Consider the following 14,946-nt stretch of genomic DNA (forward strand, 5'->3'; position numbering starts at 1 on the left):
TTTTCTTTTTTGTCATGCTCCTAGGATGACCCTTGGCATTCTCATGTGCAAAGCAGGACTGTTGGTTCTGCAATGCATCTAACAATGCCAAAATAGCTGCAACAAGGTTTTAATCTACACAGACCTGACCAGAGAGGTGAGGAGGATTCTGGGAAAATCATTTGATTTCACTATTTGTGTTCAGATGTAGAGTTTTCCTCCTGTGAAGTCTGGAGATCATATGACATCACATTGCCTCCACCTCCCTCCCTGATAGAAGAGAGAAAGAAGAAGAAGATTCTAGAAGTCACCAGAGAGATCACTGAGCTGCTGACAGGAGAGGTGAGCGGTGCCGGGAATTCTGGGACATTCTCCAGTAACAGACAAGGGATGTGTCTGGATGGTGACTGTATCATTGTGTGTGTCAGGTTCCTATAAGGTGTCAGGGTGTCACTGTCTATTTCTCCATGGAGGAGTGGGAGTATTTAGAAGGACACAAGGATCTCTACAAGGACGTCATGATGGACAATCAGCCGCCCCTCACATCACCGGGTAAGAGGAGACTTTATTGTAAAGGAGAGAGCAGTACGGAGGATCCACCTAGATCCCCCATCATCTGATAAACACATAGAAACAATGGATTCAGTCAGTGTGTGTGTTTCCTACAGATGGATCCAGTCATGGGAACCCACCAGAGAGATGTCCCCGTCCTCTGTATTCCCAGGATTCCACACAGGAAGGTCACACCATCCCTCACCATCATCAGGTAGATGGATCCAGTCATGGGAACCCACCAGAGAGATGTCCCCGTCCTCTGTATTCCCGGGATTCCACACAGGAAGGTCACACCATCCCTCACCATCATCAGGTAGATGAGGAACAATCACTGATAGTATCATTAGGATCTGTACATTATCTGCATTGTTACCATTGATGTCATTTTTATTATATATTCAGAGTGGAAACCTGAGAGATTCTAAAGTTGAGGTTAAAGAAGAGATAAAAAAGGAGGAGGAGGATGGGGTGATGGAGGAGTTTGCAGTAGGACACAAGGATATGATGGAGCCACCTAATACCAGGAACCCACCAGAGAGATGTCCCCGTCCTCTGTATTCCTGGGATTCCACACAGGAAGGTCACACCATCCCTCACCATCATCAGGTAGATGATGACAATTATTGGTAGTTGTGATTTATACACAGCATGTTTGTTACAATGAATGTTTTATTATATCTTTCAGAGTGGAATCCTCGGGGATGAGAATATTGATGTTAAAGAAGAGTATAAAGAGGAGGATGAGGAGTATGGAGTGATGGAGGAGTTTTCAGAAGGACACAAGGATATGATGGAGCCACCTAATACCAGGAACCCACCAGAGAGATGTCCCTGTCCTCTGTATTCCCGGGATTCCACACAGGAAGATCACACCATCCCCCACTGTTACAAGGTTTGTTGGGCAGGTCATCTAGAACAGGAGTCTCCAAATTTTATAAAAAAGGCTCAGTTTACTATCCTTCAGACTTTAGCAGGACCAGACTAGGACTAGTGGGAGTAGAAAATGCCCTATCTTTGGTGACAGTGGGAGGACTAGTGACCGTTGATCGAATGCATGGACTTGTGGAGACAATGTGTGTTTTTTATGATCTGATGCCACTATATTAAAGTTTACATTTTGCAGATGTTATTGCTGCTTCTCTTGGTTTAGGGTGAAGATCTGATAGGTATAAAAGTTGAGTTTAAGAAAGAAGAAGAGGCGTATGTGAGGGATGATCAGCAGTCTATGGAGGAGGATGGAATAACGGGGACATTTATAGAGGAGGACACTCCTACAGAGATCAGCACAGGTGGGTCATGAACACTAAATCCATTCCTCCACCCATACTGCTCACTGATTGGTCCAGAGTAGGGCGGGGACTGGGTGATATCAGCCTGTAATCCCCTGGTCACTTTCCTGAGCTGTGTTCCCCGTCCTGTATTCCTGGATTTCTCTCGGATAATCTTCCTTCTCTGTGCTGCAGACACAATTTATGTATCTAGACTGGATTTATGGAGGTTCTGGGGTTCAGCTGGCAGCAAAATTTGACTTTAGCAATGGGCCTTGCTGGACCTAAGCACCTGGGTCATGAGTCTTGGATCTTCTGCAGCATGATAATGAAGGAGGAGTCAATACCCCAATGATGGTGGTCTTCAGGATCAGTCCAGTCTTCATCTTGGTTGTTCTCCCCCCATCCTCACTCTCTGACCTCTGGTGGGGCTCAGCCCCGCTGTTCTTCATGACTAAATCATGGATTAAATAAGGAAGTGCAGTACTTCTTGTGTTGGGAAGATGGTGATGAGTGATAGAGGGGGTGGGGACCCTCGTCCTATAATTCCCTCATCACTGTCCCTCCTATAAAAGACAGTTCTGGTTGTTTCCTCACTCTCTGACTAAGGTCCATGAATAAAGAAATGACCTGGTAGGAGATCAGAGGAGCCATTTCCTAGTTCCCTTGAGGGTGGAGTTGTAAGCTCCTCAGAGACCAAGCTGCCTGATGTGGGCGGAGTCCTGGTTTGGAGGAACCAATCAGCTCCTGTCTAGTAATCCTCTTTGTCTTTGTATTTTAGTCCATGGCCGGGAGATGAGGAAAACCTCCGAGGATTGTCTCACTTTGTCTCTAGACTGGAAAGTAGAAGATGAGGACATCACACAGTATATTCCAGGAGAAAACCCGGCTTCCTCCAATGTCCATCCGGCACCACCCAGTGTAGATGGACCATCGGATTCCTCGTATCCTGAGGAACCTCAGACTGTGCGGGACCGGGCCGGCCTTCCAACAGAGAAGAGGTTCTCCTGTACTGAGTGCGGGAAGGGTTTCCGTTTTAAATCCCATCTTACTGTGCATAAAAGATCTCACACAGGGGAGAAGCCAATTTCCTGTCCTGAGTGCGGGAAATGTTTTTCAAAGAAGTCCAATCTTTACAAACATCAGAGATTGCACGCAGGTGAGAAGCCACATTCCTGTACTGAGTGCAGGAAATGCTTTGCAGATAAATCGGCACTTGTTGCACATCAGAGATCTCACACGGGGGAGAAGCCATATTTTTGTACTGAGTGTGGAAAATGTTTTTCACAGAAGTCGAATCTTTACAAACATCAGAGATCTCACACGGGGGAGAAGCCGTATTCTTGTCCTGAGTGCGGGAAATGTTTTTCAGACAAATCCAACCTTTACACACATCAGAGATTGCACACGGGGGAGAAGTCACTTTCCTGTCCTGAGTGAGGGAAATGTTCCTCACTGAAGTCCTGTCTTCCTGTACATCAGGGATTCCACGCAACCCTGGAGGTGTATTAGTGCCTTGAGTGTGGGAAATGTCTTCTAGATGAATGTTGCTGGACATCCCAGCTCTCATGTGGGGAAGAAGCACACCCTGATATACACCTCAGATATACTCCATGGCTGATCTTCATCATGGAAGAAACAGTTCATAAGGAGATCAGAGGTCCCCAAAGACATGGATGAAGTGTGGGACCGGGTTGGCCATTGGTAGCAGGAGAAGAATAAAAATGGAGTCATCACCTTTCATTATTTGAATACTTTTTGTGGTAGAAGATTTTGTAGCCATTTAGAGATCTATTTTTAAAAATTAAAAAAAACAAAGAAATGATCAGTCTAAAAATCGAATGTTCGGTGTATTGTAACACTGAGAGACAGAATAGCAACAACAAATTCAGCAGAAATGCGTCTAACAAATGATGACTGGTTTGTATGTTCATGAGGGAAATAAGTATTTGATCCCCTTCACAAAACATGACTTAGTACTTGGTGGCAAATCCCTTGTTGGCAATCACAGAGATCAGATGTTTCCTGTAGTTGGCCCCCAGGTTTGCACACATCTCAGGAGGGATTTTGGCCCACTCCTCTTGGCAGATCCTCTCCGAGTCATTAAGGTTTGGTGACTGATGTTTGGCAACTTGAACTTTCAGCTCCCTCCACAGATTTTCAATCGGATTAAGGTCTGCAGACTGGCTAGGCCCCTCCAGGACCTTAATGTGCTTCTTCTTGAGCCACTCCTTTGTTGCCTTGGCTGTGTGTTTTGGGTCATTGTCATGCTGGAACACCCATCCATGACCCATTTTCAATGCCTTGGCTGATGGAAGAAGGTTCTCACCCAACATTTGATGGTACATTGCCCCGTCCATCGTCCCTTTGATGCTGTGCAGTTGTCCTGTCCCCTTAGCAGGAAAACACCCCCAAAGCAGAATGTTTCCACCACCATGTTTGGGTCGTGGATGGGTGTTCCAGCATGACAATGACCCAAAACACACGGCCAAGGCAACAAAGGAGTGGCTCAAGAAGCAGCACATTAAGGTCCTGGAGTGGCCTAGCCAGTCTCTAGACCTTAATCCGATTGAAAATCTGTGGAGGGAGCTGAAAGTTCGAGTTGCCAAACATCAGCCACCAAACCTTAATGACTTGGAGAGGATCTGCCAAGAGGAGTGGGCCAAAATCCCTCCTGAGATGTGTGCAAACCTGGGGGCCAACTCCAGGAAATGTCTGACCTCTGTGATTGCCAACAAAGGATTTGCCACCAAGTTCTAAGTCATGTTTTCCCTTATGAACGTGCAAATCAGTCATCATTTGTTAGACATGCATTTCTGCTGATTTTTTTGTTGCTATTCTGTCACTAAGTTTTACAATACACTGAATATTCAATTTTAGACTGATCATTTCTATGTGAGGGGGCAAACATTCAACATCATCAGGGGAGCAAATACGCATTTCCTTCACTGTATAGTACAATACTAGGGTTCGAATCCCAACCACAGCACCACCTGGCTGGAGTTTGCATGTTCTCCCTGTGCCTGCGTGGGTTTCCTCCAGGTACTCTGGTTTCCTCCCATTTGCCAAAGACATGCTGGTAGGTGAATTGGCTCCTGTCTAAATTGTCCCTAGTATGTGTATGTATGAATGTGAGTTAGGGACCTTAGATTGTACGCCCCTTGAGGGTTAGGGACTGATGTGAATGTACAATATATATGTAAAGCACTGCGTAAATTGATGGCGCTATATAAGTACCTGAAAAAAAGATATATATATATCTATGGGTATAATAAAACAAACAGTGTTCTTATACATACAAATTCTAATATATTATATTACATATACATTCACATCAGTCCCTAACCCTCAAGGGGTGTACAATCTAAGGTCCCTAACTCACATTCATACATACACATACTAGGGACAATTAACCTCTATGGAGTGTGGGAGGAAGCTGGAGTACCTGGAGGAAGCCCGCACAGGGAGAAAATGCAAACTCCAGGCAGGTGGTGCCGTGGTTGGGATTTGAACCAAGGACCCAAGTACTGCCAGGCAGAAGTGCTAACCACTTAGCCACTGTGCTGCCCCAATGTCTGTTGTACTCATAAGCCTGAGTATGATCTCAGTTATTACCATGAACCATGCCTGTTGGAGGAAACTAAGGCGTCTATCTAGTAGTCACAAATATTCTTGAAATATCACAATCGGAAAAATAGCATAGAGTATATATAAAAAGAGAAATTACCTGTCCATGAGTGTAGCTTTTTGCTAAATGGAGGTCCCACACTAACTTGTAAAACAGTTTTTATTATTATGGATTATTTCTTACATATTATTAATTTTTATATGCATTCCAGGAATTTTTATATGCAATTTACGAATTCATCTATATTAGAATTTGTATATATAAGAACACTGTTTGATTTATTATACCCATAGAGATATTTTGAGATATACAGTTGCAAGAAAAAGTACGTGAACCCCTTGGGATTACGTGGAGTTTTGCATGAATTGGGCATAAATGTGCTCTGAACATCATCTAAGTCACAACAATAGAAGAACACAGTCTGCTGAACATAATACTACACAAACAGATGTTGCCATGGTTTCATTGCACATAACATGTAAACATTCACAGTGCAGGGAGGAAAAAGTATGCGAACCTTTGGACTTAATAACTGGTTGACCCTCCTTTGGCAGCAATAACCTCAACCAAACGTTTCCTGTAGTTGCAGATCAGACCTGCACAACGATCTGGAGTCATTTTGGACCACTCCTATTCACAAAACTGTTTCAGTGTAGCAATATTCTTGGGATGTCTGGTGTGAATCGCTCTCTTAAGGTCATGCCACAGCATTTCAATCGGGTTGAGGTCAGGACTCTGACTGGGCCACTCCAGAAGGCGTATTCTGTGCTGTTGCAGCCATTGTTTTGTTGAATGACTTGCATGCTTTGGGTCATTGTCCTGTTGCATCGCCCATCCTCTGCGGAGCTTCAGTTGGCGGACAGATGGTCGTATGTTTTCCTGCAAAATGTCTTGACAAACTCTGGAATTCATTTTCCCATCAATGACAACAATTCGTCCAGGCCCTGAGGCAGCAAAGCAGCCCCAAACCATGATGCTCCCTCCGCCATGTTTCACAGTGGGGATGAGGTTTTGATGTTGGTGTGCTGTGCCTTTTTTTCTCCACACATAGTGTTGTGTGTTCTTCCCAAACAACTCAATCTTGGTTTCATCTGTCCACAGTATATTTTGCCAGTAGTGCTGTGGAACATCCAGGTGCTCTTTTGCAAACTTCAAACGTGCTGCAATATTCTTTTTGGACAGCAATGGCTTCCTCCGTGGTGTCCTCCCATGTACTCCATTCTTGTTTAATGTTTTCCTTATTGTAGATGTGTCAACAAAAATTTTAGCATGTGCCAGAGATTTCTGTAGGTCTTTAGCTGACACTCTGGGATTCCTCTTTACCTCATGCAGCATTCTGCGCTGTGCTCTTGCAGTCATTTTTACAGGACGACCACGCCTAGGGAGAGTAGCAACAGTGCTAAACTTTCTCCATTTGTAGACAGTCTGTCTTACCGTGGACACATGAACATCAAGGCTTTTGGAGATACTTTTGTAACCCTTTCCAGCTTCATGCAAGTCAACAATTCTTGATCGTAGGTCTTCTGAGAGCTCTTTTCTGTGAGGCATGGTTCACATCAGACAGTGCTTCTTGAAACCAGTAAAGCCAAAACAGGTGTGTGTTTTTTAAAGGCAGGACAGCTGTCAGCAACACATCCAATATCATCACACTGATTGGAGTCAAGGTTGGCTCACTCCTGGCTCCAATTAGCTCTGGGAGAAGTCATTAAGCTAGGGCCTCACATACTTTTTCCTCCCTGCACTGTGAATGTTTACATGTTATGTGCAATTAAACCATGGCAACATCTAATGTTTGTGTAGTATTATGTTCAGCAGACTGTGTTCTTCTATTGTTGTGACTTGGATGACGTTCAGAGCACATTTTATGCCCAATTCATGCAAAACTCCACGTAATCCCAAGGGGTTCACATACTTTTTCTTGCAACTGTATATACTGTATATTTCTATCTTTCAGTGCCATATTGTATATTTCTATATAGTGCCATCAATTTACACAGCGCTTTACATATATATTGTACATTCACATCAGTCCCTGATCCTCAAGGAGTGTACAATCTAAGGTCCCTAACTCACATTCATACATACACATACTAGGGACAATTTAGACAGGATCCAATTAACCTACCAGCATGTCTATAGGGTGTGGGAGGAAACCCACACAGGCACAGGGAGAACATGCAAACTTTAGGGAGATGGTGCCATGGTTGGGATTTGAACCAATGACCCAGGTACTACCAGACAGAAGTGCTAACCATTTAGCCACTGTGCTGCCATATATATGGAAGCTGCTTATGGTCCAGTCTTACGTGCGTTCCACAGTGCTTAGTGCGTCCTCGGCTGATGGCCCACGATTTCCTCTAATCCTGTGTGCTTGAGCTCTAGTGGACTCACACCAGCTCCTCTATTACATCCTCCCGGGACCCGATAATGCCCATATACTTACCACAGTTGCTGGCACCTCCTTCTGTTCCTTTTTTCAAAGCTGAAAATTGGCCAGGACAGGAAGGGGGTGAAAGTGTTTGGTATTGAAGTGGTTAATCATGGGAAGTATGTAGCAGCTAAATGAAAAGACATCCTAGCAATGTTATTACCAGACTACAGCTAGGGGGAGCTCTAATGTTTAGAGTGTGACCACTACAGAGTGAGCCATCTAGCTCACATTAACCATTTCACTTCCAGAGAAGTTTTTGTATATTTATTACACACATGTTAAAATGCACATTTTGAGCCTGAAGATTAGTTAAAACCCCCAAAGATATACACTGCTCAAAAAATGAAATCAGAGTTTTACATCAAGTCTATTAAACTCCAGGGATATTGATCTGGTCAGGTAAGTAGCAGAGCGGGTTGTTCATCAGTTTCAGCTGCTTTGGTGTTAATGAAATTAATAACAGCTGCACTAGATGGGCAACAATGAGACGACCCCCAAAACAGGAATGGTTTTACAGTTGGAGGACACTGACATTTCTTTCCCTACTCATCTTTTCTGACTGTTTTGCACTAGTTTTGCATTAAGCTAGGGTCAGTGTTACTACTGGTAGCATGAGGCCATACCTGGACCCTACAGAGCTTGTACAGGCAGTCCAACTTCTCCAGGATGGCACATCAATACATGCCATTGCAAGAAGGTTTGCTGTGTCTCCCAGCACAGTCTCAAGAGCATGGAGGAGATTCCAGAAGACGAGCATGGAGGAGATTCCAGGAGACGAGAGCATGGAGGAGATTCCAGGAGACGAGAGCATGGAGGAGATTCCAGGAGACGAGAGCATGGAGGAGATTCCAGTAGACAGGTAGTTACTCTATGAGAGCTGGACAGGGCTGTAGAAGGTCCTTAACCCATCAGCAGGACCGGTATCTGCTCCTTTGTGAAAGGAGGAACAGGATTAACACTGCCAGAGCCCTACAAAAGGCCACTGGTGTGAATGTCTCTGACCAAACAATCAGAAACAGACTTCATGAGGGTGGCCTGAGGGCCCGACATCCTCTAGTGGGCCCTGTGCTCACTGCCCAGCACCATAGAGCTTGATTGGCATTTGCCATTGAACACCAGAATTGGCAGGTCCACCACTGGCGCCCTGTGCTTTTCACAGATGAGAGCAGGTTCACCCTGAGCACATGTGACAGACACGAAAAGGTCTGGAGAAGCCGTGGAGAACATTATGCTGCCTTTAACATCATCCAGCATGACCATTTTGGTGGTGGGTCAGAGATGGTCTGGAGAGGCATATCCATGGAGGGATGCACAGGCTAGAAAATGGCACCCTGACTGCCATTAGGTATTGGGATGAAATCCATGGACCCATTGTCAGACCCTACACTGGTGCAGTGGGTCCTGGGTTCCTCCTGGTACATGACAATGCCCAGCCTCATGTGGCGAGAGTATGCAGGCAGTTCCTGGATGATGAAGGAATTGCTACCATTGAATGGCCCCCACACTCGTCTGACCTAAATCCAATAGAACACCTCTGGGATGTCATGTTTCGGTCCATCCGATGCCGCCAGGTTTCACCTCAGACAGTCCAGGAGCTCAGTGATGTCCTGGTCCAGATCTGGGAGGAAATCCCCCAGGACACCATCCATCGTCTCATTAGGACCCTCCCCTGATGTTGTCAGGCATGCATATAAGCACGTGGGGGCCATACAAACTACTGAGGACCATTCTGAGTTGCTGCAATGCAATTTCAGCAAAATGGACTCACCTGCTCCATCATTTCTTCACTTTGATTTTCGGGGTGTCTTTGAATTCAGTCCTCTGTAGGTCGATCATTATCATCAAACGATGGGGCGTCCTTACATTCACACGTTACCCCGTCCATGTCAGTATAGAGATCCAGCAGGAGATTTGTCCCCATTGAGATCTGATGTGGCTTCAAAGTGTTCCTTTTTTTGAGTAGTGTATTTTCTGAAAGAGAGGCCCTGGAAAATAAAACGGTAGAAGTTAATATTTTTAATTTCACAGGATATTAACAGAACAGTTTATCAAATGTAACATTTAGTAAAAACACTAAATGGAATTTTATTGCACACAAACACAATATAAGACCCAATTATTTGGTAAAATATAAAAGGCGAGGTTGTGCTGAGTCAATAGATTCCAAAAAAAATTCTGCCTTAAAATCACAAAATACACTCACCGGCCACTTTATTACATCCACCTGTTCAGTTGCTCGGTAACGCAAATTACTAATCAGCCAATCACATGGCAGTAACTCAATGCATTTAGGCATCTAGACGTGGTGAAGAAGACTTGAAGTTCAAACTGAGCATCAGAATGGGGAAGAAAGAGGATTTAAGTGGCTTTGAACATGGAATGTTTGTTGGTGCCAGACGGGCTGGTCTGAATATTTCAAAGCCTGCTGATCTACTGGGGTTTTCACGCACAACCATCTCTAGGGTTTTCATAGAATGATGCGAAAAAGAGAAAATATCCAGTGGGTGGTAGTTGTGTGGAGTTAAATGCCTTGTTGACGTCAGAGGTCAGAGGAGAATGGGCAGACAGGTTCCAGATGATAGAAAGGCAACAGTAACTCAAATGACTCTGCATTACAACCAAGGAATGCAGAATACCATCTCTGAACGCACAACACATCCAACCTTAAAACAGATGGGCTACAGCAGCAAAAGACCACACCGGGTTCCAGTGTCACCATCTGATGGCTCCTTCCAGCAGGCTAATGCACCATGTAACAAAGCTCAAATCATCTCTGACTAGTTTCTTGAACATGACCATGAGATCACTGTGCTCCAATGGCCTCCACATTCACCATATCTCAATCCAATAGAGCACCTTTGGGATCTGGTAGAATGGGAGATTCACATCATGGATGTGCAGCTGACAAATCTGTAGCAACTGCGTATCATGTCAATATGGACCAAATGCTTCCAACACCTTGTTGAGTCTATGCCACGAAGAATGAAGACAGTTCTGAAAGCAAAAAGGGTCCAACCTGGTACTAGCAAGGTGTGCCTAAAAAAGTGGCCGGTGAGTATATATGTATAATGTATACTACAAAAAAATATTTGGCTTGAAGAAAGGGTGGCAACCCAACCTGCAAGTGGGGTAGCTCCTTCAATACTCAAGGATTTAGAGGCTCTTTCCCATCCAAAAGTCTTTCTGAGCCTCAGAATTCTGGGCCTCAAATGAGGACTTACCAATCCTGAGAGCATTGTGAGTCCTCTCTTCTCCATCCAGAATACCAAACATGAGTTAGAACCCCTAAATACTCAAAAGTAGCATTTAACTCAACCCCCTTAAAGAGACCATAAGTAATGGGGAAATGTATATCCTGTCCAGGACCAATCCCTGGTTTCCTGTGCCGTAGCTTAACATACATAGTGAAGTTGTCACTTTTCATAGCAATACTGCAGCCAGAGTTTTGACTCAGCAGCTGAACAACCATTTAGTTCATCCATTTGCTGAACCCCCAAACATGCCAAATTCCATCTGAACCTGGGTTAAGTCCAAACCAGAGCTCATTCCTAGTTGTCAGTGTAGTAGTCCCTTACATTGGTGACTAATGGGAGAAGGACCCCCTTATATCAGTGGTCAGTGTAGTGGTACCTTACATTGGTGACCAATGGGAGAAGGATCCCCTTATATCAGTGGTCAGTGTAGTGGTCCCTTACATTGGTGACCAATGGGAGAAGGACTCCCTTATATCAGTGGTCAGTGTAGTGGTCCCTTACATCGGTGACCAATGGGAGAAGGATCTCCTTATATCAGTGGTCAGTGTAGAGGTACCTTACATTGGTGATCAATGGGAGAAGGACCCCCTTATATCAGTGGGAGAAGGACCCCCTTATATCAGTGGTCAGTGTAGTGGTCCCTTACATTGGTGACCAATGGGAGAAGGATCACCCTTATATCAGTGGTCAGTGTAGTGGTCCCTTACATTGGAGAGCAATAAGAGAAGGGCCCCCTTATATCAGTGATAAGTGTAGTGGTCCCTTACATTGGTGACCAATGGGAGAAGGATCCCCTTATATCAGTGGTCAGTGTAGTGGTCCCTTACATTGGTGACCAATGGGGGAAGGATCCCCTTATATCAGTGGTCAGTGTAGTGGTCACTTACATTGGTGACCAATGGGGGAACGACCCCCTTATATCAGTGGTCAGTGTAGTGTTCCCTTACATTGGTGACCAATGGGAGAAGGATCCCCTTATATCAGTGGTCAGTGTAGTGGTCTCTTACATTGGTGACCAATGGGAGAAGGATCCCCTTATATCAGTGGTCAGTGTAGTGGTCCCTCACATTGGTGACCAATGGGAGAAGCATCCCTTTATATCAGTGATCAGTGTAGTGGTCCCTTATTCTGGTGACCAATGGGAAAAGGACCCCCTTATATCAGTGGTCAGTGTAGTGGTCCCTTACATTAGTGACCAATGGGAGAAGGACTCCCTTATATCAGTGGTCAGTGTAGTGGTCCCTTACATTGGTGACCAATGGAAGAAGGACTCCCTTATATCAGTGGTCAGTATAGTGGTCCCTTACATTGGTGACCAATGGGAGAAGGATCCCCTTATATCAGTGGTCAGTGTAGGGGTCCCTTACATTGGTGACCAATGGGAGAAGGACCCCCTTATATTAGTGGTCAGTGTAGTGGTCCCTTACATTGGTGACCAATGGGAGAAGGACTCCCTTATATCAGTGGTCAGTGTAGTGTTCCCTCACATTGGTGACCAATGGGAGAAGCATCCCTTTATATCAGTGATCAGTGTAGTGGTCCCTTACATTGGTGACCAATGGGAGAAGGACCCCCTTATATCAGTGGTCAGTGTAGTGGTCCCTTACATTAGTGACCAATGGGAGAAGGACTCCCTTATATCAGTGGTCAGTGTAGTGGTCCCTTACATTGGTGACCAATGGGAGAAGGACTCCCTTATATCAGTGGTCAGTGTAGTGTTCCCTCACATTGGTGACCAATGGGAGAAGCATCCCTTTATATCAGTGATCAGTGTAGTGGTCCCTTACATTGGTGACCAATGGGAGAAGGACCCGCTTATATCAGTGGTCAGTGTAGTGGTCCCTTACACTGGTGACCAATGGGAGAAGGATCCCCTTATATCAGTGGTCAGTATAGTGGTCCCTTATATTGGTGACCAATGAGAGAAGGATGTTTATTATGGGATTTCAACTTGGTTGGGGTAAGGGGTGTACGGAATGCCCAATAGAACTGAGAAACCGAGGACCACTTCCTGAACTATGTAGAGTGGTTACAGCAATCAGTCTCTTCTGGAGACAAAAAAACTAAAATTTTGTCATAAATTTAGGCCAAAATGTATTCTGCTCCATGTTTTTGGTTTAAAAAAATCCCAGTAAGTGTATATTGATTGCTTTGTGTGAAAGTTATAGTGTCTACAAACTATGGTATAGATCAGGGGTCCTCAAACTTTTTAAACGGGGCCAGTTCACTGTCCCTCAGACCGTTAGAGGGCCGGACTATAGTTTAGAAAAAAAAACTATGAACAAATGCAGACACAGTACAGGAGATGACCAGAGACTTACAACGGCGGCAGGGATACTGGGCCGGCTGCTCCATAAGATGCACAGACATTTCCCCCCAAGTGTGTCTTATGGAGCAAAATAGTGCCCCATCATTGGTGTCAGTGGGAGGAATAGTGCCCCATCATTGGTGTCAGTGGGAACAAACGTGCCCCATCATTGGTGTCAGTGGGAAGAAACGTGCCCCATCATTGGTGTCAGTGGGAAGAAACGTGCCCCATCATTGGTGTCAGTGGGAAGAATCGTGCCCCATCATTGGTGTCAGTGGGAGGAATAGTGCTCCATCATTGGTATCAGTGGGAGGAATAGTGCACCATCATTGGTATCAGTGGGAGGAATAGTGCACCATCATTGGTATCAGTGGGAGGAATAGTGCCCCATCATTGGTATCAGTGGGAGGAATAGTGCCCCATCATTGGTATCAGTGGGAGGAATAGTGCCCATCATTGGTATCAGTGGGAGGAATAGTGCCCCATCATTGGTATCAGTGGGAGGAATAGTGCCCATCATTGGTATCAGTGGGAGGAATAGTGCCCCATCATTGGTGTCATTGGGATGAATCGTGCCCCATCATTGGTGTCAGTGGGAGGAATAGTGCTCCATCATTGGGGTCAGTGGGAGGAATAGTGCCCCATCATTAGTGTCAGTGGGGGGAAGAATAGTGCCCCATCATTAGTGTCAGTGGGGGGAGGAATAGTGCCCCATCGTTGGTGTCAGTGTGGGGGGGGAATAGTGCCCCGTCATTGGTGTCAGTGGGGGAAGGGGATAGTGTCCCAACATTGGTGTCAGTGGGAGGAATAGTGTCCCATCATTGGTGTCAGTGGGAGGAATAGTGTCCCATCATTGGTGTCAGTGGGAAGAATAGTGCCCCATCTTTGGTGTCAGTGGGAGGAATAGTACGTCATTGGGGTCAGTGGGGGGGAATAGTGCCCTGTCATTGGTGTCAGTGGGGGGGGTAGTGTCCCAACATTGGTGTTAGTAGGAGGAATAGTACCCCATCATTGGTGTCAGTGGGGGAAGGAATAGTGTTCCATCGTTGGTGTCAGTGGGGGGTGGAATAGTGCCCCATCGTTGGTATCAGTGGGGGGGATGAATGCTGGCAGGTGCCGGGGCTGATCCCGCTAACGCTGCATTTTTGGGGACGCTATACTAATGTGAACGCTGGTATAGTGCTGATCTGATCAAAGATATTGACCCGTTCAGACACTATACCAGCAATGGAGATTTATTGTGCATGAGCGTGCTCCTGGCAATCAAGGGGTTAAATGTGATGACTGGTGTACTGACGGGCAATCTGACACTATCTGGGAGGGGCGTGAAAACCACAGGAGCACGAATCATGTGTATATATATATATGTGTATATATATATATATATATATATGTGTGTGATTTTGTACACCCATGCCTCTCTGTAGCAGTATTTCTGCTATAGAGCGGTCAGGAAGCATTACAGAAGAGGTTTGTGTTACGGCGCTGCGTTACTTTAACTGAAAATTGCGCGATCATGCAAC

At 45.3% G+C, this 14,946-nt stretch overlaps 1 protein-coding gene across 1 annotated transcript; it reads left to right on the forward strand.

Annotated features, from left to right (window-relative positions):
- Window positions 1-652: 652 nt before the first annotated feature.
- On the forward strand, window positions 653-3,543 carry LOC149429874 (uncharacterized). Its single transcript, XM_089666324.1, has 5 exons — window positions 653-847; window positions 937-1,140; window positions 1,220-1,426; window positions 1,685-1,823; window positions 2,584-3,543. The coding sequence occupies exons 2-5, from the start codon at window positions 1,006-1,008 to the stop codon at window positions 3,240-3,242; spliced, it is 1,140 nt and encodes a 379-aa protein (XP_089522450.1). The 5' UTR covers window positions 653-847; window positions 937-1,005; the 3' UTR covers window positions 3,243-3,543.
- Window positions 3,544-14,946: the final 11,403 nt, after the last annotated feature.

This window comes from Staurois parvus, unplaced genomic scaffold (assembly GCF_062004578.1).
Source record: "Staurois parvus isolate SC_StPar_1 unplaced genomic scaffold, SC_StPar_1.0 ptg002686l, whole genome shotgun sequence".
Lineage (NCBI taxonomy): Eukaryota > Metazoa > Chordata > Amphibia > Anura > Ranidae > Staurois > Staurois parvus.

Excerpts from the sequence above, each read along its gene's own strand:
- LOC149429874 (XM_089666324.1), top strand. The coding sequence starts at position 1,006 with ATGGAGGAGTTTGCAGTAGGACACAAGGATATGATGGAGCCACCTAAT. Across the intron at positions 1,427-1,684 it reads CCATCCCCCACTGTTACAAG|GGTGAAGATCTGATAGGTAT; the intron begins GTTTGTTGGGCA and ends CTCTTGGTTTAG. Across the intron at positions 1,824-2,583 it reads TCCTACAGAGATCAGCACAG|TCCATGGCCGGGAGATGAGG; the intron begins GTGGGTCATGAA and ends TTTGTATTTTAG.